Source organism: Hibiscus syriacus, unplaced genomic scaffold (assembly GCF_006381635.1).
Source record: "Hibiscus syriacus cultivar Baekdansim isolate YM2019G1 unplaced genomic scaffold, ASM638163v2 tig00111008_pilon, whole genome shotgun sequence".
Taxonomy (NCBI): Eukaryota; Viridiplantae; Streptophyta; class Magnoliopsida; order Malvales; family Malvaceae; genus Hibiscus; species Hibiscus syriacus.
The window spans coordinates 1,341,945-1,368,733 of NW_024062951.1; the positions used below are offsets into that span (position 1 = coordinate 1,341,945).

The following is a 26,789-nucleotide window of genomic DNA, read 5'->3' on the forward strand; positions in this document are numbered from 1 at the left end:
GAAAACATATGCATGATAAAGTTTGGGACTGATAATTCCTTTTTTATTTGATTTTAAACAGGCAATTTATCCATCGAAGAATTCTTCACCTAGTTCAGCCAAAAAAGAGAGGGTAAACTACTTATTTGGTCACACTTCTACTATTTAGTTTTTGTTTGATCATTTAACTGTAATTTTTTATTAAAAGAATTAATCTGATGTTACGTTTTGGTCTCTCATCGTCAAAAAGTTAATAATGATGTTGACGTAGTATTTATTTATTAATTTATTTTTCAATGCTTATGTGATATTTTCTTATAGCGGTATAATAATATCACCGTTAATTTTTTAACATGTGAACAAAACAAAATTAAAATAAAGATTATTGGAATGTATATTTGACCAAATTGTCCTTATTATATATTTGTATAATATTACAAATTGTAAAATATTTATATATTTTCTTTAAAAAATTAAATTCATAATATTTATATAATTTGTTTTTACAAAATTAAAAATATAAAAAAGGTTTAATGAAAGGGTAAATTTTTTTAACCCCTGAACTTTATATAAAATTTTAATTATAGATTTTTTTTTGTAAATCTAAAATAATTTAAGGATAAATTTATAATTTAACTTTCGTAGAATTTTTATTATTCAATGACAGAAGAATGATGTTTTTAAAATAAAAATAAAAATTTAAGGGCATTTTAGTCCAAAACGCCGGTAATGTTACAATACCTAAGGGAAGGGAGCTAATGATATTCCCGGTAATATACCCAAAAAAATCTACTATTGGTAATAAAACATTACTAGGAATGAGATTCTAGGCCAACCAAACATGAGAATGTGGGATTCCCATCCCATGGGATTGTGGAAATCCCACAATCCTTGAACCAAACACCCTCTAATAATTGTTTATCCTTCTCATGATGTATACCAAAAAGAAGCTTGTAGTAGCATAATATCTAGTGGAAGCTTATCTTATGCTAGAGAATACATCTTGCTATTGAGTTAGCATGACGTTGGATTTTGCCTACTTATAATATGCTAATTCTGATGTGATTTTTAATATGTTTGAAATTTATCTTATAAGATTTTTTTTGTAAGTTAATAATTGGTGATATAGGCTTCTTCTAACTCTCTATATTGAATAATAAAATATGACTTATCGATATGACTTCAGAACTTTTTAATTTAATTCAATTCAACTCAATCAAATATGCACCACTCTTTCTCCCAGGATAAAACGCTACCATTTTGCTTTCATTTTCTTATACTAAAACAAGTAAATTGTTGTATTCTAGTGGTAAAAAGACATCTTACCATTCAAAGAGGACCGATTTGTCTAAGTTTAATATTAAAAGGACATAAGAGGTGTTTTTGACTATTCCAATAAACTTTTCTTTATTATTTATCCAAAATAAATAAATGGCAGTGGATAAAAGTATTTGATGAGAAAATAGACAGAAAGCAACGAAATTTCAGAGCCGCACTTTGTGGTTTTCTTATCTCCATATATTTGTCTTTTATTTATGTTCTTGCGTGTAGATAAACATATTCTAACGCATTTCGTGAAGGTCCAATGCCTCCATAATTCCACCAATCAGTCAGTACCCAATCCCCTCAGGTACGCTTCGCTAACATTACCACACACACTCACTCAGCCGTTTTTCATAGCTCAGCACTGCCATTTCTCGCATTAATTGAGCTCTTTTACATCGATTCCTGGGTTCCCGTAACCCAAAAAATTTTGGGTTATATCTGCTTGATTTTGTGAGGTATGGGTTTGCTGATCTTTTGGTTTGATATGTGAACTGAGTTTGTGTTGAACCTTGATCAATAATAAACGAAGAATGCGAAATTTTCCCAAATTGGAATTTTGGACTAGTTTGTGAAATTTCGATTGGTTTATCATTTTTTTCTCCTTTTTTCTTTTGAGAATGGTTGTGTATAATCTTTAGTTGTAATCTTGGATGGATTTCTTGAACAGGCCATGTTTGGTTTTGTTTCGGTCAACTCTTTTTCAAGAAATGCAAGCAAGTTTCCAGTTCCAGATCAATTGAAAATTTACATTTCAGAAATGGAATTTGCTTGTTTCTCAGATTTTCATGACTGGATATTCTTTTTCAAGGAAAATATCAAAGGAAATCAATTTCTATTTTTTTCTCTTCAAGAAAGCGTGTTTTGTAACGAAGCCTGTCACATATTTATATATATTTTTATACTCTGAACAAATGTTGTACCTCCGGATATATTCTTCCGCGAGCAACAATTCCTTCATCTATTGAATTTTTTTTTTTAGGAATTCTTAGGCAAACCGAAGTCTTAACATTTTCATATCCTCCGATTAATCATGACTCTTTGACAAGACTATTGATAGACCCAAGATATCTATTAAGATCAGATCTAATATCAGTTGACGGCATTCATTTACTAAATTAATCTACGGATAACTATTTTAACCATATGCCTAACATAAATACTAAGAGTCGGTGTATAAACCTTTGTGCAAGATTAAGGGGATCTGAACTCTCTCTTAATCATCTAGAACTTATCATCTCCGACCCATCATTCTTCATAAAAATTATTGGTTGTGCCGATGAATAGCTTACTATCGTCGTAACCAACATTTTACCATCAGCAAATGTTATAAAGATTATGCCATTTTTATGTGGTGTAATGGTTATCCAAAACTATCTGGTCTGTGTGTTTCCATTTCCATAATCTGTTTTTCCTTGTAGACTGTAGCACTTGAATTATGCACATAGGAAAGTGCCATGCGTGTTTATGTGGATGGAATTACAGTATACTTCTATTGGAAATATGATCTCTTCTTTAATTCTTGCTCGTCACTGGTGAGATTGATTTGTTTACTGCTTTTTTTTTTTCCTGATAACTTTCTAGGACTGAGATTTTCATGTGGTAGTTCCACTTCCACGTTACTGCACTTATGGATCACCAAAACCAATATCATTGCTCTGTCTGCATGATGAAAGATAGTTGCAGGACGGTACGGTCCCGGACAAAGCTAATGAACATTCTAATAGAAAGAGGGAAACCCCAAGAAGTTCAGTCTATTTTTGACAGTTTGATTGAAGGAGGGCATAAACCATCTTTGATAACATACACAACACTTTTGACTGCCTTGACCAGCCAGAAGGACTTCAGTTCCATACACTTTATCATCTCTCAAGTTGAAGAAAACGGTATGAAACCGGACTCGATATTTTTCAATGCTGTTATAAATGCTTTCTCTGAATGTGGAAACATAGAAGAAGCCATGGAAAATTTCTGGAAGATGAGGGAAAGTGGATTGAAACCCACTACTAGCACTTATAACACGTTAATCAAAGGGTACGGGATTACCGGTAAGCCTGAAGAATCTGTTAAACTGGTAGACCTAATGGTTCGGGAGGGGAATGTCAAACCCAATCTCCGGACCTATAACGTTCTTGTCCGAGCATGGTGCAAAAAGAAGAACATGACAGAAGCTTGGAATACAGTTGATAAGATGATTTCCTCTGGAATGCAACCTGATGCTGTTACCTACAATACCATAGCAACGGTTTATTCACAGAATCAAGAGACTGATCGGGCTGAAGGTGTGATTTTAGAGATGCAGAAAAATGGTTTGCAGCCTAATGAGAGAACTTGTGGCATCATTATCAGCGGATATTATAAAGAAGGTAGGATCAAGGAGGCCTTGAGGTTTGCCTATCGGATGAAGGAACTCAGGGTGCATCCTAATCTCGTGATGTTCAATTCATTGATCAAAGGTTTTGCTGATATCATGGATAGAGATGGGGTTGATGAGGTAAGTAATCCCAATGGTTATGTTTTTCTCCAACTGTTGATATATTCTAATAGGAGCCTCATCTACTGAGTATTTCCTTCTGAAGAACAAAAATTAAGTCTAAGCTTTGATCTGCAGGTACTTTCTTTGATGGAAGAATTCAAGGTCAAACCTGATGTTATAACTTTTTGCACCATTATGAATGCATGGAGTTCAGCTGGATTTATGGGTAAATGCAGGGAAATCTTTGATGACATGGTGAAAGCAGGTATTAAGCCCGACATTCATTCCTATAGCATTCTTGCCAAAGGTTACGTGCGAGCACAAGAACCAGAGAAAGCTGAAGAACTTCTAACAATCATGATTGAATCAGGATTTTGCCCAAATGTTGTAATATTTACAACTGTTATCAGTGGCTGGTGCAGTGCTGGAAGAATGGATTATGCAATCAAGACTTTCGACCAAATGTGTGAAAATGGAATATCTCCCAATTTGAAGACCTTTGAGACCTTAATTTGGGGATATAGTGAAGCCAAGCAGCCATGGAAAGCAGAAGAACTTCTTCAAGTAATGCAAGAATTTGAGGTTCAGCCTGAGAAATCCACCATCTCGCTCATCGCCGAAGCTTGGTGTGCCACCGGATTGACAAAAGAGGCAAATAGAATTTTGGGTTCCAGTCTTAGTAAGCAACAGAAAATCGAGACAACAAAAGAGATACCAACTGAAATTCTAGAGAAACTATACAGCAAGCAAACTACAATTGTCCCACATTCCAATCTCATACAGATACCAACTGTAGTTACTGATGATCACAAGGGGTCAGCTCTGTCTCTTCGAAAAGGTCGAATGGTGCTGAGAGATGCCGATTCTCCGTTGGATTGCTCAAGGCTTGCGACGAAATCAAAATATATTCCATTGGGTTGTAAATTTGGAGCAAGGTGTCCCATTGTTTGCCGGAAGCAATGTCAAAGGCAGCTCGGCATATATGGTCAGCTTACACATTCATGTACAGTGGTTTTCCTTAACTGAGAGAAAAAAGGTTATGAGCTTCTGGTATAATTGAAGTCATGATTTCCTTTCTAAAGAAAAAGAAATTGTTCCACATTGATGAATCTCTTTATTCTTTTTGGCTTTTTGCTGTAAAATGCAAGTAAATGTGGTTCTTTGTATTGTTTACAATCTATTTTCTTTTTTGTCAAATTCTAATATTAGTCCTTATACTATGCGAAAGTCAGAGATTTAATCATATGCTCAAATTTAATCAAAGTTTAGTCCTTGTACTTTCCAAATCAAGGATGGAGGCAGGGTTCACGGCCCTCCTAAATAATTAATATCAGCTTTAGTCCCTTATAAATTTAATGTTCTAAAGTTAAGGCATGGTAGAATTTCTTTCCCCGCCCCCCATAAAAATGATAAAATAAAAGCAGTATAACCCCTTCAAAATTATATAAATATAAGTTAAAATAGCGAAAAAACTATATTTTGGTCATTCACAGGTTTATAATTTAATTTTGGCCTCCTAATCCAAACAATAGTGATTTTAAGTCTATTAAGTCAAATTTTCTTATTACTTATTGTATATTTAATTTATGTTCTTCAATTTAGTAAGTTTTATTTCTTATAATTTAATCATATTGTCATTGTATAGTTTGAGTGAGGGAAAAATTAAAATTTGAAAAATATGGAGACTAAAATAAATCAAATTAGGATATAGATACTAAATACACAATTAATACATAATTAGTTTTAACCATAGTTTAACCTAAGTATTTTTCCAAACATTTAATAGTAACTTGACCTAATGATTTTTATTAACATGAAATGTGACTATTATATACATTTAATTTGGGATGAAATTGAAATGTTGAAAAATATTGAGGACCAATTTATAATGAAGGATATGGTTTGGGGATGAAAATAAAATGTTAAAAAGGTTTGAGAGCAAATTTAGAATAATAGTCATACTTTAAGGATGAAATTGAAATATTTAAAAGTTTAGGTACAAATTTAAAATGAAAATCATAGTTTGAGAATGTATGAGGCAGTTAATTAACGAAGCATTATAGTTTGATGCGGTAAAAGCTTTCGCACCAAAAAGAAAGAGGTAAGCGTTAAACAGCTATTATATTAGGTTATCAATTTTTTTCAATTACCTTTTAAAGGTGAAAAATCCCTAATTTTGTCTCTGTCTTAGCCTACCAGGAGAGGAAAGGGAAAAAGAAGAAACGTTGAAGAACAAAAATGGTGTTTTACTTCAAAGCCCGACCAGAGGTTGGCGATTACACCATTTTCATGGGTCTCGACAAGTACGAGAACGAGGAACTCATTAAATACGGCTTACCCGAAGATATTTGGTAATTTCTTATTCGATTGGGTTTCCTGTAATTCCTGGGAATCCTTCATTTATGATATGAATTTAGGATTAGTTTTTCTTGGGGTGTTTGGTTAACGTGAGGAGTGAAATCAACGTTCCTCCTTTGGTTGGCCTGGATTGTCATTCGTAGGGTTGGCCTGGATTGTCATTCGTAGATTTTTTTTTTTGATATATTACTTCTCTTTCTTTCTTTGCATTGTTGGATTATTGATGTTTTGGACCATCAACGTTTTGGATTAAAATGTTTTTAATTTTTTTTAAAATAATATCTTTATTTTATCATTGAATAATAAAAATTCTAATAAGATTAAATTACAAATTTATCTTTAAATTATTTTAAATTTAAAAAAAATCTATAATTAAAATTTAATATAAAATTCGGTTAAAATAAAATTTTACCCTTTATTAAATTTTTTTTATTATATTTTATTTATAAAAAAAATTATATAAATTTTATGAATTTAATTTTTTTAAAAAATATATAAATATTTTTCAACTTGTTAAAAAAACAAATATATAATAAAGACAATTTACTTAAATATACATTCTAATAATCTTTTATTTCTTTAATCAAACACGGTAATCTTACATTCTTGTTAAACCAACCAAACACAAAATACAATATTCTCTGTAATCTTATTCCCCGCTAATCTTTTATTCTCACTGGTAATCTTTCATTCCCTGAACCAAAAACACCCTTATAATTATGTATGAAATTTAGTGATTGAATTTGGTTTTGTTACAGGTTCCATGTGGATAAAATGTCTTCTGCTCATGTTTATGTAAGACTTCAAAAAGGCCAGACCGTCGATGATATCAGCGAAGGTTTGATTGAAGATTGTGCTCAGCTTGTTAAAGCTAATTCCATCCAAGGTTTATTTTAATTTCATCAAATCCTTTTATATATGTATATATATCTAATAATATGTATATGTTTGATATTATTGTGCGAGGGTAGGCAACAAAGTGAATAACGTTGATGTCGTTTATACTCCATGGTCAAATTTGAAGAAAACTCCTTCTATGGATGTTGGCCAAGTCGGCTTTCACAATTCCAAGATGGTGAGCATTATTATTTTCTTGATTATCATTTCATTTTGTTCATATTTTTCCTCATAGAGTGTTTTTTATCTGATTTTATTGTGTGATTTAGGTCCGGACTGTGAGAGTGGAGAAGCGGATAAATGAGATAGTTAACAGGTTGAATAAGACAAAAGTGGAAAGGAAACCTGATTTGAAAGGTATGCAAATGTCCATGTCTTATTTTCTGCTACAACGTGGGACTAAAGATAGTATTATCATTGTTTATGAAAGAAATCTGGTGTGATTTCTTTTGTTCTATATTCTGCTTATTATATGCGGTAGTAGTGGTATGCAGTAATGTTTGTTTTGCCATTTTTAGTTTCTCAACTACTATAAATTAGTTATGTATATAAAATTTTAATTATTTTATTTGTTCTTGATCAGCTGAGAGAGAAGCCGTTAATTCCGCAGAAAGAGCAGAGAGAAAGCAACAGTTAAGGGAAAAAGTGAGCCACTTTATTAGTATTATTATTATGTTTTTAACTTATTTCATGGGGTTGATCTTGGCTAATGACTACATAAGCTGATGGTTTATGTGAGGATGCTATAGAACATGAGCATCTTGAATAAATGGTTGTAGCGTGAAAAATAAAAGTTATCCTACTGGATTTTGGTTAGGGTAAAAGCAGTTATAGCATATTGGATTGATGAAGAGCAGGAGCCATAATGTCACATATAAACTTTCATTTGATCAAATATATTTATGGTGTTATAGTTCTATATACATCATAATATTACTTGGATATTGTTTCTTCTTGTCCAGTTTCTTAAACCAAATACGTATCTGGGCAAATAAAATATGTTAAATGAGTTGAAACTATGATCAGAATGGAATGATGTTTCATACTCACGTTCAGCTACTCTTTGTTGCTAATAGTTGAGATATTTGCAATGAGACCAAAGAAGTTGTAGTTTTGCTGACGTTGCTTATTTAATACTTGTACAACAGGTGCTAAATGTTGAAGTGTATGTAAAATTCATTGATTTCAACTCTATGATCACACTATCTGCAGATTATAGTCTCATCCTCTGCACTGATATGCCCATTTTCACATTGTTATTTGTGGCTAAAACGAAAATCCCTTTGATTTCTCTGGCAGAAACGACGTGAGGAACTGCAAAGGCTTGAAAAGGACAGACAATCAGAGATACTAAGCTACAAGGGTCTCATGGTCTCGGAAAAGATGACGTCAAACAAACAAATTGCATCAACAAGCAAGTCTTTGCAGGAACTTGAAGAGGATTTTATGTAAACATATTGGTATTTGAATGCCAATTATGATGCCGAATACCTACTGCTCGTGAAAAAATGGCATTTTGTTGTCACTTCTTTTTTTTTATTTATCATTATTGCGGGCTTGAAGTTTTTGCCTCAGGAATAAGTTACCTCGGACCTGACTATTTGATAGGAAAAAGAGAAAGATAAAACATGAATTGGACTGAAGTTCCAGTAAAATGAAGACTAGGTTGAAGGTGGGACTGAGGGGAATGAGATTTCTGTTGTAGCTGGCAGTATTATTTCTACTGAACATGATTCATGATTCTATTGCTGTGGTTTAATGTAATTTATTCTGATTGCAAATTTGCAAGTCTTCATGCCATATCACTATGGTTTTGCTTATGTTATGCCATCAAGGGTTAGAAATTATCAAATTACTCGTTAACAATTTTATATGATTGTACTACTGAATTTATGACTTACTTTTTGAATGTCGAGAAGGTGCCCCCGAGTATCAGCTCACTTCCACCGCCTCCCAGGGAAGCACAGGTAGCTTCAGCCCAGTGGACCCCTTTGGATCTCAACATATGGGAAGTGAACAAGTGGTGGGTATATACATTGAACTTATCGCAACCAGCCATTTGTCAGCACAGCAGACCGTTCAGGGAAACCTGTCTGGTTGTTTTCATCCCCAACGGTTTATTATGGGAATGATCCCACAGCAAATGCCAGTGGATCCACAGATGATGGCACCGATGTCTTCTCCTCAACAAACGTATGGTGGACTGCTAATGGCACCTTATGGAGGCCACGGTCAACAACAATATGTTGATCAGCAAATGTAAGGGCAGTCCATCAGAAAAGAAAACGGTTCCAGAAACTCTTCCTACCAGGTCCCCACCAACCAAGTCTTCAAACCCAGAGGATAAGCTATTTGGGGACCTTGTTGATATGGCCAAAATTAAATCACCAAAAACTAATCCTGCAAGACCTGACATGTGAACTTGCAAATTCGTATGCTTCTTTCTTCAATATATCTTCTTTCTTCAATATATCTATATTTATGGTTCTCTTTTTTGTTCTCTCTTTTGTTATTCGTATGAAATATCAATGTTATTTTGATATAATGTATATATATATATATATATATATATATATATATATATATATATATATATATATAGTTTTTATTTAAATTGTAAAGGTTTTAATTTTCTGGAACTTGGAACTGGCTTATTGAATTAAACGGGTCTCAGTATTGCAAACTAATTTGTTCCTTTAAATTGTCGGTCTTAATTACAGATATAATGAATGCTCTTACAAGTAATTAAAACCAGTAAATATATAATAAAAATACTAAAATCATGAAAGGACGACCATAAATTTCTTATTTCAGATTTACAAAAATTTAAAGGAAAATTCAGATCATAAATCATCCGTAAATCCAAAAAAGGGGGGAGGATTGAATGAAACGAGCAGAATTTTATCTCCACCTGTTTTGTAGTTCTTTCCTCTGAGTCAAAATCCAGGTAACAAAGATTGCGGCTACGAGCCCCACGATTGTAATGAGAAGCAAGGCATAACTGAAATCTTCAGTGAGTCAATCGTAGCTGCAAAATGAGTGAAAAACAGGTCCAATCCATGTGCGAACACAAGGGTTGTTGACTCTAGTTTCGCTGCCACAATTATTATACCATGAAGACCTTCCACTAAAGTTATGGGTAACATAGGACTGTAAACAAGTCATCAATCACAGAGACATGCTCAGTTGTGTATCCGTACTGTATTCATGTATTTTTCTGTTCCATAAAAGGCTTTAACATGTTTTATATTTATATATTTTTTTTTTTGACAAATTCGTCCATTTGTTCAATGTTTGCGTCATGTGTGTGTGTGTTGTGTTCATGTTTAACAATGTCAGGTTGCATACTTAGTAGTTGGTACAGAGGCATATCAATAAAACAGTGTGTAATTTAGGGGTGTAAAAAGTTGACACGACCTGCAAAACTGACTGAAACCGACTCGAGTCAAAACTGTTTTTAACCTACGCTGTAGCGATCCGAAACTGACTCGAGTCGGAACTGGTGTTTACCTGAATCCGAGTTGGAATTGGAAATTGTGAATCCGAACCCGACCTGTATCCGACTGATATGAACCTGAAACCGAGATTGACCTGGTAAATAACTGGTATTACCCGACCTGTTTTCAACCTGACATGTTTTCAACCTGACCTGTTTTCAACCTGATATGTTTTTAACTTGACCTGTTTTTAACCTGATCTGGTATTTACCTGACTTATATATTACCGTTGACGAAATTATAAGATTTTAATAAAATTATGAGTTTTTTAGTTTATGATGTAATTAAAAAATTAATATAATTACTTTTTAAATGTTATAATAAAATATTTATTATGATAATTAAATTAATAAATAGACCTATTATATAAAATTATTTAATAAAATTAATAAAATTATTTAAATGTATAATAGATAAAACATGATTAATAATGTAAAGGAAAATTAATATAGTTTAATTTATATAAATTATATAGTTTAATTTATAAAAAGAACAAATAATATTAATAATGAAAATATTTATTATGTAATATATATTAACGTTTTACATTATTAATATAAATAATTTTGACAATACATTAGTTTACATAGGCCCAATATATTAGTTTACATAGGCTCAATACATAAATCAACTCTTTTATTACAAATATATATATATATATATATATATATATATATATATATATATATATATATATATGTGTGTGCATTAGTGCTAGTCCATTTATATTAGGGTTTAGGGTTTAATGTTTATGGTTTAAATTTTAGGGTTTATAATTTATGAGTAGGGTTTAGGGTTTATATAGTTTATTACTTTATATAGTTTATGCATAGTATTTCTATAAACTATATAAGTAATTTACTTTATATAATTTATATATATATATATAGGTTATATATATATATATATAATTTATATATACTATACATGGTTTATACATACATATTATATAAAATTATTTAATAAAATTAATAAAATTATTTAAATGTAAATTATATAAAACATGATTAATTAAGTGTTAAATAATTAGTTTTTTGATTGGTTTTAGGGTTTATGATTTAAACCTAATCCTTTATTACTTTATTACTACAAGTGGATTTAAATTTGGGAGTTTGGATTTATTTTTTGATCGGGTTTCTCTCGTGATTCGAATTTGGTTTGGGAAATTTGAAATTTCCACATCGAAATGAACAAGAATTGGAGCGTTTTGAATGGTTTTACTTTTCCCCCAATTAATTTTGCTTTTTTCCCACATAAGTGCATTTTTCATGCTTGAGTTGTTGTCGTCGCGTGGGGTCTACGTTTTATTCGTTTTTCATTTTTGGGTAAACTACATTATATGACACCAAACTTTAGACGTTGTATCTTTTATACTACTGAACTTTTAACTTGACCAATTATAACACTGAACTTTGATTTTTGTTTTCAATTATATCACTGAATTATTAATGACACGATAATATGGCTAATAGCTACCGACATGGCTAACTGTTGTTGACATAGACAACTCATCAAAACATCATCATTTTGATCTAGCTGGTTTATATATATATAAACATGGTTTATACATACATATTATATAAAATTATTTAATAAAATTAATAAAATTATTTAAATGTAAATTATATAAAACATGATTAATTAGGTGCTAAATAATTAGTATGTCACATTGCATATTATATGGTTCATAAATAGTATTACATGTCATATTAATTTCATTTGCATAATTAGTATTTTAGTTGCATGTTAGGTTAATTCACATTAATAGCCTATTTATTTTGTTTTTATGAATAAGTAATAATAAAACCCAAAAATAAGTCTCTTTGCATTACTATTTGTCCATTTACATTAGTTTACATAGGTCCAATACATAAGCCTACTCTTTTATTACAAATATATATGCATTAGTGCTAGTACATTTATATTAGGGTTTATGATTTAGGGTTTAGTGTGTATGGTTTAAAGTTTAGGATTAAGGGTTTTTAATAAATTATATACTTTATTACTTTATATAGTTTATGCATAGTATTTTTATAATATATATATATATATATAATCTATAAATTACTTATATTAGTTATACATACATATATATACAATATTAATATAAATTATAATTTATAAACTATATATTTTATATAGTTTATACATATATAGTTTACATACATATATATATATATATATATAGAAAATTAAAAGTAATTAGAATGTATACATGATTAAATTGCATCGAATTGAAAATTCAAGAAGATATTTATAATTAAACCATGACTAAAATGAAAGAAATCAAAAATAAAAAACAAGTGGAAAAATGATTATTGTTGGAGAAGCATGAGCCTACCCAAAATATCTTGTTGGACATATCCTTAGCTCTAACTTCCCAAATTTTTCTATTCCCTCTAAATTTCTCAATTTTCATTTAAATTCTCAATTTCCCTATATTCTCAAAATTTCTCAATTTTCCTATATTCGCAAAATTTCTCAATTTCCCTCTAAATTCTCAAATAAAATAAAAAAATTCACACAAAAAAATATTTCTTTTAAAAAGTTTTCTCCCACCACTCACTTTGAATAATATATGTATATTATATTAATATAAATTATAATTTATAAACTATATACTTTTTATAATTTATATATATATATATTTTTTACATATATCATTTATATATATAGCTTATAATAATTATATAGTTTATATTAAAAATATAGTTTATATATATAATTTATATATAAACTTATATTATATATATATATATTATATTTTTTCAAATTTTTAAATAAATGCAATTTACTATATTTTTCATTTTTATTCACATTTTACATTTATTTCAATTTAATCCTTTTGTGTTTTTTTAATTTATTTTAATTTTAAGTCTTTCACTTTTATATGTATTCAATTTAGTCCTTAAATTTATATTTACATCTTCATCTGCCCCATTGTTAGTTGTTATTTATATTTTTATAACTAGCCCATAACTTTTTAAATGTGTTTAATTTAATTATTTTTATATTAATTTAAGCCTCACATTTTAAATTTATTTTGATTTGGTCTATTACCTATGTGTGTTGTTTAATTTATATTTTAAATTTTTATTTGTAATTTTAAATTTCTTCAATTTTTTCCTTAAATTTATATTTTTTACAAAATTGATCCATGAATATTTTTTGTCTTAATTTACTCGAAATCATATACAATCACAACTTGCAATTCAACAATCACGAAAGATGACAAAATAATTAATCCAAAAATAGAAACGACCCGACCTGAACTCAATTCGTATCCAGTAAACATCCGACCGAAATTTTATCTGTCAATGATGTGACCCGATCTGAACGAGATCCGACTGAAGTCCACTCGAACTTGAATTAACTTGTTCTTTATCTACTTCGGACCTGAACTGACATCGATCCGAACTGAAAATGACCTGACCTGAACCCGATCTAAATCTGGTGTCAAATCAACCTGAGTTAACATGTACCTGATTTTACCCGACCTGCCAATATCTGACTGAAACCTGTCCGATTACCTGATTTTACAACCTTAGTGTCATTGCCAACTACATCCACACACACACAAATGGGTGTCATTGCCAACTACATCCACACACACACACAAATGGGCAACTGACCTGAGGTATGATTGGCAATGAATCTGTTAGTGGTATTATTCCTTCTCTCTCTGCTTGTGTGGGGTTAACTGATCGACGAGGATCCAGGAATCGTTTATCCAGTGCCAAAACCTGTAAAAATATGGTTAATTCATTACCTACCATTTATAGAGAACAGCACAACTATTAACTCTATAAAACGAAATTTCTAAAAATTTTGACAAACCTGATCACCAATCGTGCCGATGAGAAGCTGCTTTGAAGTTATACCCTTTGCTGTTGATGTCACTGCTATAGCTTTCAAAGAATGGGTGAAAAAGTAGGATTATGTTTTCGTTACGACCTCTGATCGAGAATACGAAGAAATTGGTGAAATAAGGTTGTGCTTTCCAGCAAGAAGCTTCCAAACATCTTTGTTGTCCTGAGGATAGTATTTAAGCTGGAAATGATAAATTTAACTGAACTGAAGGTATATGTAAATTCAAGATAAGTGATTTAAGTTTGTCCACTTACAGCCCCAGACTGGTCGTAAATTTCGATGACCGACATCTCGTATCTGTGCGCTCTTAGGTTGAAGTAGTGGTAGACAACCCAGTTCTCACTAAAAACCTACAAGAAACGAAAGAACATTATCAATTACATCCCTCCGAATAGCTGCTTGTGACACCAATATGAGAAAATAAATGAGAACTTACAGCTTCGACAGAGCCCTGTGAACCATGATGAGTCATACGATGCAATACACGACCCGTTACAGTGTCTATAAGATACACACCAACCATGATTCCTCTGGTGTAACAGATCCAATTTCGCCACTGGCCTTGGGTGCAACAGTTGCCACGAAAAGCAGATTTCTTGATATATATATTTATACATGACATCCTGGTCTGCTGCTATAAGCTTAGCTTGAGTATGAACTGCCTGCAAAACTCGTCACGTGGCATTCAATTTGATTATAGGTGCAGGCAGCATTCACACACACCAATAGACATTCAAATAATACAGAAGGACATGCACAATCGGAAGTAAGCCATCTTTTACCTTGCTTAACACCTTTAACCACATGACACTAAAGCACAATAAAATCATAAACAATTAGACATAGTTTACATCATTCAGTTTTCTAGTGACAGTTGCAATGATCTTTTCTGATTCTGAGGGCAACACAATAGTAGACCACAATTCCCTAGCGTCAAAGCAGAACTTATCAGCCACATTGCCATTGCACTTGCTCTTCAAAGCATACCCCTTGATGATGCCAATATCATCCTCAACTGAGTACCAGTATATGTTTGAAAACTCTCGTCAGACAATACCAATAGCCTCAGAAGTTTTGGGGTACAAATGCGCTTGCTTATCAGCATCAATTAGAAGATGGAGTCGCTGCTCCGTTGAATCTGTATATGGCAGTGGAATAATTTGTGCAATGGAATGATCAAGATTTGACGGACTAAGCTCCTTTCCCCTAATGAATCGACAAAAGAAAGTACACCTAGTGCATCTGAACTTGGACCGCACCTTCCAACTACAAGCACAAATGGATTTTCATCCAAAGCATGATGATGAGGAACCTGCCACGGACACAAGTTAAATCCTATTGGATGTTGACAGGCTTCTGACTTGCGTAGAGACTGTAGCAAGCGAGACCAGACAATGCGACCATCTCCGGTATGCAAGGCAAAAAGCTTCCCTGCCCTTGTTGACACTATGATCAACTTCCGGAAGCCATTGTGGTCTCGGGTCATTTTGCTCTTCTCGGAACTTTTTAACCTCATATATTGTATCGCTGCTATATCCTCGGGACTTGCAAGTACCCTTCAGTTTTAGCATGTGTCCCTTAAGAAAAAAAGCACCTTGTCAAAACCACATTGTCAGAGGATTGAATTAACTAAAATGCACCTTCAAGACACCTTTCAAATAATGAATATAGGATGTGCTTTAACAGAAGGAAGTCCTTTCTAAAACCAACATAACAAATTAGAATTCAAATTAGTGTCTTCAGGCATGTTTATCCACTATCTTTATAATTTCAGAATCACATGAAAGGCATCATGGATTTGATACTTCAACATTTATTGGAAACAAAACTAATAATTGGTATATGTTAACTAGTTAAAAGCAATGAAAGGAGTTGCATACTTTCCAGTCTAGAGTTGCCTTCAGTTCAAATGTGAACATCAAGTGTTCTTTTCAATGAAAACATATTCTTGAAATCAACTTAAAGGATTCATGTTCCATACCTTAAGCCATTCAAACAGGTTGAGCTCAACTTTGGCAACCAATAGACCAGCCCTTTCCACTGGGAGTTATGAAGTAGTAACATCAATTATTGAAGCCAGACCATCTTCCCTGCTCCACACAATTGTGCCTTGTTGTAGTAACAGCAATGAATGATCTTCCATCACAATCAATGCCCGGAATCCATAAGACCTATCTGTTCGGACATAATAATTTATGAAAACCTTTTGGACGAGCCCCCATTGCTGGTCCATTTTAATGCTTTCTTTAAGTAAATCACCACCCCAATCATGCGCAAGCTTGAAAGTGAGATGAATATCGCTGCCTGCATGTTGAACCAGTGCAAATGCTTGCTGGCCCTCAGATATTGAGAGAGCATCGCCAATGCCTGTTTCATGATTTTCTTTTTCCACCACTTCCAACACGCCTTCACCTATCACTCTAATAAATATAGTAACTGCATTTATTTTAATTGCAAATAGTCCCATGATTGATGAAGGTATTATGACTGCAGGTCCTAGAGAATCCTCAACAAGATTCGAAATAGGTGTATGTTGAATAGTAATTTTCCCTAGTGCAAACTTATTATTAGCAAAATTAACCCTCTGGAATCTAGAGCCACGAGTGTCTCACTAGAAACTAGTGAAACTTGTCCGGAAAACCGGCCAGAGAAGGCTGTTCTTTCATGCTTCAGCAACTCCCCATTCCTGGCATTGATTTGATACATCTCAAACTGGGATGGTGCAGCAAATCCTACAATGTATACGAAATTACTGCCAGGAGGCTGAATTTCCCGCTGAACTTCCAGGCTGAAAGTATCACGGCAATATAGTACATCAATGACTATGTTATTTTCAAAGGGGGGGGGGTGAGTGAAAGGGAAGCTGTTGAATATAAAACTTTTGATTTGAACTAACCTCTCTGCTTCAAAATCCTTGTTCCAAAGAACCTCACCATCTATGCAAGAAACAGCATGGAGGCGGCCATTGCTGAAAATGACTACTACGTTATTCCTTTCAATTATCAAATTTGTCTGCAAAATATCGATACCGTGAATCACAGAACAGAGTAAATAATTTATATCTAACTTAAAAAGAGAGATTTTAAGGCCGGTTAAAAGCGAGAACCTGAAGTTTTCTGGAAAATAAAACTTAGACTTGAACAATACCTTGATATTCAAGAAAGCACACTATTTTTGCATAGACTATCCTAGTTCTTTTGCACGTGCTAGCAGACAACCAAAATTCTTTTTAGAATAAAAATCTCATGAGAATAATCTTAATTGTGCAACAGAAAAACAAATATAGCATTGAAAGGTCCAACTTTCGGTAACCATGATCCACAGAAAACAAACAGTGTCAAGAAGATAGAATTAGAAGCCAAAACATTGTTAATTGGAAAGATTCTGGGAAATGAAAATTCTGGTGCTAACCATTGATAACAATGATTTTGAGTGCTTTGGACCATGAAGTGAAGATTCTTACACCATCTGTCCATCAGGAAGGTTCCATGCTCTTAAAATACTTCCGATGAAAGAGTAATGACATCTGAATTAATGAAATTTATTCAAAACTTAATCAGCTATCGAAGCAAGAACGGTTCTTAACCTTGAGGTCGTGGGATCGAGTCCCATAGAGGTATTTTATAATTTGGAGGTCTTCTATGGAAGTTGCTCTCAACTTAGTATTGGGGGCAGCCTACTATTACCTCCCCTTACCCCATTACATATGGGAACAAGGGACAGCCATTTTTTTGAAGCAAGAACCCATAAACTTCCATTACTGAAAGCACAGGAGAAACTCACATTTAATCAAACAAATTATTCAATAAATTCTCACCAAACAAAATAAATTTGAAAAATAATTTTCTCAGAGCGAAAGTGGAGATAGGCATACTTACATTTTCCGATATCAATATCCATACCATCAACAACATCATTAGACCCTAACACATGTCTCCAAACTACATAAACAACCAACCGGAAATCCAATATGAATTTAAAAGTAAATGAAACAACAATTTAAGACGATTTTTCTTCTTCTTCTTCAAAAATACAATAAACTTGAATAGATTGGACTTAACAAATCTCGCCATGGCGAAGATCAAGCGTAGCTATAACGTTGTGTTCAGTGGATACGACGACTCGTTTTCGACCAGTTCTATGAGTGTGGAACACTGCTTGCTTCACTTTCCCGATGTACTGGTGATGCCTGACATTAAATAATTTATTAGAATGATTTAAAAAAAAAAAACCAAAGAAAACAATAATTTTATATATAAAAAAAGGTTGCATATTAAGTACCAATCGGTGAGGCCTACTTGATCTTCGTAAAGAGAAAGGATGGGGTGTAGGGAAGAGAAAAATAAGAAAATAAAAATGGTGTACGTAATCGCCATGGCTGACGATTGAAAAATGAAAGTGAGGTAACAGATACGAGGAAGTGGTGATATGAACGACTACCGAAACCAACACTGCTTCAGCTTTGCTTCCATCGATAAGCTATATATGTTTTGTTTTTGTTTTCTTTTTTTTCCAGAGTTTTTGACTAATATGTAATATAAATTTCTTTGGAATAATTATCAAAATTACACGTGAAATAAATGTTAAAAAGTGCACATGAAAATAGATGGAATAGAACAAGGAGTCAGTCAACACCAAATTAACATCTAGGCTGGTATGAATCGTGTTAGTGCGATTAAAATATTTTTGAACTAATAGAAAGAAAATTTTATTATTAATGATATGTAATTAAAATTTAAATTCTGTTTATGTACAATAAAAAAATATAATATACTTTATATTATAAACTTAATGAATAACGAAATTTATTAAAATCATATTTATCATATAAACAATTTTGTTTTCAACTTTGGGATATAATAAATTTGTTAATAATTACATATCATTTGTTATCATGTAAAGGTCAAATTAAATTTAAGTAAAATAAATTTGGGATATAAATTATTTTAAATTTTAAATATACAAATATATAAAATATATATATATAATATTAAAAATAAAAATTAAATTTAAAAATATATATATGCATTAACTACAAAATATTATTGTTAAATGATTCACTTAACTTAGAGGCACATTTCAATTTAACTTTAATTTTATTTAGTAATATAATTATTTTGTTATGTCCGTACATATAAATTTTAATGTGATTTTTATTTTATTTTTTATTTTATAGATTCCTTAAAAAAATTAAACATATATATTGAAGTGACAGAAACCTCAAACACATAGAACCCATACTCATATTGACTTTGTAGAGTTATATCTAATTGAAATTAGTGGGTATGCCAATTTTTTTTGGGCAAAAAGTTTCTTGAGGCCTTTTTTATATTATCTAAAATGATCCTCTTAATTGTATAAATATTTTTATATATATTTAAATTATATAATTAGATATTATAGTATAATTTAATTTTATAAGATACCTAAGACTTTATAGTATTTATTTAATTTAATTTTATAAAATTGTAATAAAATATAATTAGACATTTACAGTTTTAGATAATTAGAGGTAAATATATAACATAAAATTTGTGCAAGATGGACGAGTATAGATTTATATAAATAAAAATTAGGTTAAATTCAATTTAAAATATAATAATATATATTTTTATTTTTAGTAATTTAATTTTTATTTTTAGAGAAATCAAATAAGCCCATGAATTTAAAAAAATCAATTTGATCTTCGAACTAGATAAAAGATCAATTTTACCCATCAATCACGTTACCAACAACCGTGGATTGCCACGTAAGCACCATAGACCGCCACATTAGTACCATAGACCGCCACATTAGTACCATGAAGTGTCATGCTAACATCGTAACAGTCAATGATGGAAATTATTGATTAAAGAGCAACATTAATTTTTTTTTTAAGTTTGAGGGTCACATTGAATGTAAAAATTATTTACGGTACATATTAATTTTTTTAAAAGTACGGGGACTTTAAGTACCCTTTTACCTATTAAAAATAATTTTATTAGACTTTTTTACTATTAATATTAAATTTAAGAGATTATTATTTTTGTAAAAATGGATATGAAATGACAACCCCATAGCTTCTCTAAATTACAAAATTTTCCCTATTATTGAGCAATTTGCCTTGGCCAATCTGTTGTTTACTTTTACGTCCCTGGCATTCTTCAAAATTTCAGAACGCTCCCTAATCCAATTTTCCCGTTTCCGATCCTTCCGTCATCTACGTTGAAAATCCTTCCAAATTCATCGAAATCCCCAGAACACCCCCTCAAAAAAAAAAGTTACTGTCAATTTTCCTCCTCTTTCTCTAAAGTGTTCCTTTCGCATCTTCGCTTTTTCAAATTCTCAATTGCTTGCCCTAATTTTCTCTCTCTTTCGCAAATCCAATAGCAAATCGACTAATTCTCGGGAAAGTCCAGAGACAAAAAATCCCAGCTGATATATGGAGAGGATCGTCGGAGAGAAGTACAAGTTAGGTCGCAAAATCGGAAGTGGATCATTTGGTGAAATCTTTCTCGGTAACTTTCTTCTTTTGCTCTATTTCCTCTTTGATTATGTTAATTCACCTCAATTTGTCAATTTAATATACGTTTATGTTTTTTTCGTTTGGTTTTGATTTGTTTCAGCTACTCATATTGACACGGGTGAAACTGTTGCGGTAAAGATTGTAAGTCTTCACTTAGAAAATTGTTAGCAAGTTCTGGTTTTTGTTTATTTCCTTCACTATGAATGTTTTAAAAGGATACTTTCAGCTGTGATATTAAGGTTTTAGTAGGATGCTGACTTGTGTAACACAAAATTTATATGATTTTTTATTCTTTCAAAAAAAAATTGGCTAATATGGTGGTGAAAATGAAATTAGTCAAGTATTTTGATAATTTTGTAAAATTGATCATGCAGCTTGATTTTATACTTGAATAGCAGCTTGAAGATTTTATGATTTATCATGTTGATGAAAAAGCTTCCTTTTTAAGAGAGTAAAACTGAATCTATATAACCTAATGAAATTTATATTTTGTGTTGGTGTCAGGAAAACAGGCAGACAAAACATCCTCAATTGTTATATGAAGCCAAGTTGTATAATATTCTTCAAGGAGGAAGTAAGTAAAAAATTTTGGTAGTTTTATGATGCGAATACAAGCTTATGTATAAATGCTTTTTCAGCTTTGTAATGCAATTGGTATTTGCACAAATTCGTTCATTTTAAGGTGGCATTGCTCATATAAAATGGTGTGGAGTAAATGGAGAAGATAATGTGCTTGTTCTTGACTTGCTGGGACCAAGCCTGGAAGACTTGTTTGTCTACTGTGGGAGAAAATTTTCATTGAAAACAGTCTTAATGTTGGCTGATCAAATGGTAAGCGGATAAAGAATTGCAAATAAGAGTTGTCAAGAAAATTTTGCAAATTAGCTGGCATTGCTCATATTGGAGAGTTTTCATCGAAAACGTTTTGCTAATTTTCTTTTGAGTTTTTATTTGCTTAACGTATTGTGTGAACATCTTTTTTCTTTTGGCGAGTTGTAGATTACCAGAATAGAATTTATGCATGCTAAGGGGTTTCTACATAGAGACATCAAACCGGATAATTTCCTCATGGGTCTTGGCAGGAAAGCAAATCAGGTATATTTCATCGATACTTTATCTCATAAATGATATTCTCTTATTTCTGCTTTATTTATTTTCTGTAACTCCCCCAAAAAAAAATCAGGTCTACATCATTGACTTTGGTCTTGCCAAGAGATATCGTGAGCCCAACACAAATCGACATATTCCTTACAGGTAGTAATCCAATTACCAAATTCTTGTTTGATATCCGGTTGGCTTTCCATTTTAACATGATTAGACAACTTTACTTGATGATGCTATGTTTCTGATCCATTTTAATTTCTATGTTTGATTTTGTAAAGAATTTCAGTTTTGAAAATGTCCTTTTTCTTGATCCATTTACTAGTGCCCTTTCTTTTCTTTATTTGTCCCTGGCTCATCATTTTTATAACCATTACAGGGAGAATAAAAATTTAACAGGAACTGCACGTTATGCTAGTTGTAATACTCATCTTGGAATTGGTAAGAAACTAAGAATGGTTGCTTATTTTTTCTTTTTCCTATTCTTTTTAATACATGGCAAAGCTCTGAAGGTGTCGTGATTTTCTCTTTAATCTCCACAGAGCAAAGCCGTCGGGATGATTTAGAATCACTTGGCTATGTTCTTTTGTATTTCTTGAGAGGAAGGTATGCCCCAATTCAACTTCCATTCCTCTTCTGTGACTCAAGTGCATTAGGGGTTGTAGTTGCACTTGTAAGACCCGAGGTTTTGCTTTAATCTGTACCTAATTCATCACGATGACTTCTATATTCAAATGTTATGCACTCCTAACTATACAAGTCTGATTTCATTAGTTTCTTCATTTAGCCTTCCTTGGCAAGGTCTAAAGGCTGCTACAAAAAAGCAGAAGTACGACAAAATATGCGAGAAGAAGTTATCAACCCCAATAGAGGTATTTCCTTCTTAGATATATCCCTTGCATGAAAGAAAAATGGTTTGAGCATCAGTTGTTCATGTTAAAAAAAATGTTTTGAGCATCATTCAATGCTTACCTATCATTTGTTTCATGTTCAAAAGGTCTTGTGCAAGTCGCACCCTGTGGAGTTTGCATCATACTTTCATTATTGCCACTCTTTAAAATTTGATCAGAGGCCTGATTATGGATTCTTGAAGCGCCTGTTTCGGGATTTGTTTAGCCGAGAAGGTATCGACTACTTAAATTCACCATTTTCCTCAGTTTCTTCCATTTAAGTTGCATGATTGGGTTGCTATGTTGACAACTAATAATGTTTCATGAACCTAGATTCTAAACCAAGTATATTTTATAGTCTTTTCTGGCCGTGATGGCAACATATTATATATGTGTGGGCAACATCAAATTGATATTTGCATTTTTTGATTTCCAACTTCCTTGTATTCTATGTGGCAGGTTATGAGTTTGATTTCATATTTGACTGGACAATTCTGAAGTATCAGCATACTCAAAGGACAAAGACACATCCTCAATCATCTGTTAGCATTTTTAATTCCTTTTTGTTTTTGTTTTTTTCTTTTGTTCTGTCAATTCAATACTTGCATCTCATGAATTTTTTTGGCCCAAGTATTCCATGACATTTTTTTTATAGGAATTGAAGGCCTCGTTAAAAACCCCCTTCTTGATTAAAGGAGCTTGTAGAGAAGCTCCTTAATCAGCGGAAGGAGGAAAAGAGTGCCTAAAGATTTCATTAACCAAAAGAAATTACATAAGATACAACCAGATAAACACCCCCAACATAACCAAAAACCCAAAATAAACCGAAGACAACCCTATACAACAGAACTAGCTCAGCCTAAACCAGCTAAGCTACTAACACAGTATAAATTTTGGCTGAGCTGATAACCAATCTAGCAACAGCAATGAAGACTTAACGGCTAAACATTTCCTGTGGAATACAACAGAAAACAGTACAACCAAATGCCTGAAACAATCAACCAATTCCCTCCTTAACCAAAAATGTATGCTGCTCATTTTCTGGTTGGTTTCTTTACTCAGTCTTATGTGGTTATACTTGATTCACCTGATTTTTTTCCAGGATTTGCATCCTTTTTCTGGAACAAGAAACAACCAAGCAATGACTATGGATAAGCTTAAAGGTAATTGCTCCAAGAATTTGCTCATACTTTTCAACAATATTTTCAGTTTGCTTATTTGTAGTTGTTTCCATCTTTCATAGTTTCTAGTTAGTTACTTCCTGTGGAATACATATTTTTTAAACTTATTTTGGAATGTCTTTTATGGAACACATCTTGCCTTGTTTTTGAATTACAGGAATCAAGGATGCTTCTTATTCAGGTGAAGTTATCGAACACAGAGGACCAAGTAACCTCGGTCGTCCAGATGTTCGTATGCAGTTTAGACCATCGGTTAGTCAAAATATGAACGACAAACATGTAAGTTGCCTGATGAAGTGTGTTATACCATGTTTCATGTATGCTTATAAACTGCCCGTTTAAATATAGAAAAGGAAGTGAATTGAAATTAATGTGGCATGCTTTAGAGTTTGGTCCTTGCCATTTCTGTTTATTATTTTACTCGTATGATGTAATTTGCCATTAGTCAGTGAATTTAAAACAACTGCTGTTGTTTCAGATGGGGAACAGTACAGCAATGCCATCCACTTCATTAGCTCTTCCTGTTGCCTTGAAAAAGACTTTACCCAAAGCAGAGGGGCCAACTGAAGCTACAAATAATGACCGTGGACTTGGGAACAAGACTGGTGCTTCAAGCAGCTGGATGCCATCATTTCATAGAATATCTTCAACCAAGTGACTGGTATAGGAAGGCGTCTTTAGAAAATCAAGCATTTTGTTGTAAATCATTTTGAATGAGTTTCTACTTTCTGGGAAGTGAATGGATATACTCTATATGTATGGCTAATCTCCTGTTGTGGTTTCGGTTTTGGATTTTAGGGAGTCCAGAGCTCGCATTTCAAGTATCATGAAGTTTGGACTTTGGATAGCTCAAGATCTTGCTGAGAGATGGCAGATCGTATCAAAGCTATCAATGAGGTGACCATGAGAGAGCAAATATGTGGGATTGTGCTGGAGTGGTGCATCAAAGCCTCATTTTTTTTTCTGCATGCATGGGGACAATGATTAAGCCAGTTTCATGTTTAATTGTTCGATGGATGATGTGTAAAGTGTTTTCTCCATTCATTTGCTAGTAGATAAAGTTTTATTTGTGTGATACAGTTGTTTTGACGTGGTATCTCATTTAATTCAGGATGCATTTGCTTTATTTTCTCATTACTTCATAAATATGGATCAAAGCCCTGGATGTTTTACCTGGATCAATTTGAATCTAGGTGCCCGTGTCCACCAGAATCTGAAAAAGTACTGTAATGTAGAGTTTCAGGTATTGTATTATCTCGCAAGTTTTGGGGATTCTGTCAATTATCATCGCTTATATAACCGTACATTTAGGTTTAGTTTTATTTGCTTGACAACATTTGTCTCTCATTTTCCAGTGGATGTTAGAAGAGTTTAATTGATCAATTGCAGTCACTGCTAATATTGAAGTGATATGAAGATATTTCTGTATCTCGGAGGTTTATACCTTAGTTGATTGAGGTAATTACATCAATTTGGCTTTTCTAGTCATGAATAACAGCTCTTCCTAGCCATTACATTTTGTTTTCATTGAAACTTAAAAAGCCATTACTTTTTGTTGACCTTTTTGGGCTCCTTTTTCATTACATTAGTGTTAAATATAGAGCTTAAATATGGTTGTTAAAGAATTGCTCAAGTATGTTCTATTTTTTCCAGATAGATGAGGATGTTTTAAATGAGATTGTTTTCCAGTTTCTTACCCATGCCTTTTTATGCCAGTGTCGATATGCTTGTAATCATTTTATTTTGTTGTTGCAGGTAGAGTGAATGAAAGAGCCATGACCAACAGTACACGTGAAACTGTCAAGGTGGGTCTAATAACAGGTAGCAATGCTCCTCTTCGATTCCACTTAGTTACTGTGGAAGTCCAACTATCATTTAGTAATAGCTCATTGGTTTAAACTCGAAATCAAGAAGCTTTGAACTGATTTTTACCCTCTCTTGATTATCATCATTCATGCATTATTAAGAAATATAGTTAAGATAAAGTCGCTACTTGTCGTCTCGTCTGATCTGAATGCGTGGAGCATCGTTCAATTTTGACATTTAAAAAAGGTAATAGAGGCAATAGAAGGCTTATTGTTTTTCATTTTTTATTCTACGGTCAACATTGTCAGGAAATGACCCAGGTAGTAACGCCTCCTTGAACATCATAGATAAAAAGCGCAGCTTGTTATCTCGTACGCCAATACATCAAACAGTAGTCGATTTTAGCATTACGAAAAGGTCATGAAGGCAATACAAGGTGTTTTGTTTGTCACTTTTGATTCCAAGGTCAAGTCTTTCCCGGCAACATTGTTGGGAAATGACCCGATAGTATCCCATCCTTGGACACCATAGATAAAATCACTTGTCATCTATTCTCTTGTGATGCCTATGCATGGAATGTGATACGATTGTGGCATTACAAAAATGGTAAGGCATTAGAAGGTGTTTTGTTTTAAATTTTTTATCCGAAGACCCAGTGCCTGTGGACAGTAACATTGTAGCCCTTAAACATCATAAATTGGATATTTGAAATTGCATCGAAATATCGGCATTTAGCGTTTTGAGAAATATATTCATCATAGTTCGTGTTCTTCCCTATTGTTCGTGAACATTCAAAGCTTCTTGTCCCAACATGTTTTTGACTCAGTAATTCGATTCCTTCGATATCAAGTCGTCCAATTTTAATTGTTTCCGGAATAATAATCCAACTTTCGGGTAAAAAAATGT

The 26,789-nt window shown here is 32.4% G+C and overlaps 3 protein-coding genes and 1 pseudogene across 5 annotated transcripts; 3 read left to right on the forward strand and 1 right to left on the reverse strand.

Annotated features, from left to right (window-relative positions):
* The first annotated feature begins 1,546 nt into the window (after positions 1-1,546).
* On the forward strand, positions 1,547-4,879 carry LOC120149794 (pentatricopeptide repeat-containing protein At5g25630-like). The gene is made up of 3 exons (XM_039162500.1): positions 1,547-1,609; positions 2,887-3,796; positions 3,914-4,879. The coding sequence occupies exons 2-3, from the start codon at positions 2,933-2,935 to the stop codon at positions 4,802-4,804; spliced, it is 1,755 nt and encodes a 584-aa protein (XP_039018431.1). The 5' UTR covers positions 1,547-1,609; positions 2,887-2,932; the 3' UTR covers positions 4,805-4,879.
* Positions 4,880-5,919: 1,040 nt separating this feature from the next.
* LOC120149784 (coiled-coil domain-containing protein 25-like) lies at positions 5,920-8,993 on the forward strand. 2 transcript variants are annotated; one of them, XM_039162488.1, is made up of 6 exons: positions 5,920-6,129; positions 6,895-6,974; positions 7,108-7,211; positions 7,303-7,390; positions 7,617-7,678; positions 8,333-8,993. In XM_039162488.1, the coding sequence occupies exons 1-6, from the start codon at positions 6,017-6,019 to the stop codon at positions 8,483-8,485; spliced, it is 600 nt and encodes a 199-aa protein (XP_039018419.1). In that variant the 5' UTR covers positions 5,920-6,016; the 3' UTR covers positions 8,486-8,993. The 2 variants fall into 2 exon arrangements, with proteins under 2 accessions (XP_039018419.1, XP_039018418.1); XM_039162487.1 differs by having other exon boundaries at positions 6,895-7,022; positions 8,333-8,992.
* Positions 8,994-9,934: 941 nt separating this feature from the next.
* LOC120149781 lies at positions 9,935-23,882 on the reverse strand (annotated as a pseudogene).
* On the forward strand, positions 20,642-26,169 carry LOC120149783 (casein kinase 1-like protein 3). Of its 2 annotated transcripts, none has more exons than XM_039162486.1 (18): positions 20,642-20,897; positions 21,006-21,046; positions 21,410-21,479; positions 21,588-21,736; positions 21,905-22,000; positions 22,089-22,159; positions 22,386-22,447; positions 22,549-22,612; positions 22,794-22,878; positions 23,004-23,130; positions 23,356-23,438; positions 23,999-24,059; positions 24,235-24,356; positions 24,556-24,738; positions 24,876-25,100; positions 25,271-25,320; positions 25,433-25,535; positions 25,833-26,169. In XM_039162486.1, exons 1-14 carry the CDS (start codon positions 20,822-20,824, stop codon positions 24,733-24,735), a joined length of 1,287 nt encoding a protein of 428 aa, XP_039018417.1. In that variant the 5' UTR covers positions 20,642-20,821; the 3' UTR covers positions 24,736-24,738; positions 24,876-25,100; positions 25,271-25,320; positions 25,433-25,535; positions 25,833-26,169. The 2 variants fall into 2 exon arrangements, with proteins under 2 accessions (XP_039018417.1, XP_039018416.1); XM_039162485.1 differs by having other exon boundaries at positions 24,876-25,098; positions 25,189-25,320.
* The last annotated feature ends 620 nt before the right edge of the window (positions 26,170-26,789 follow it).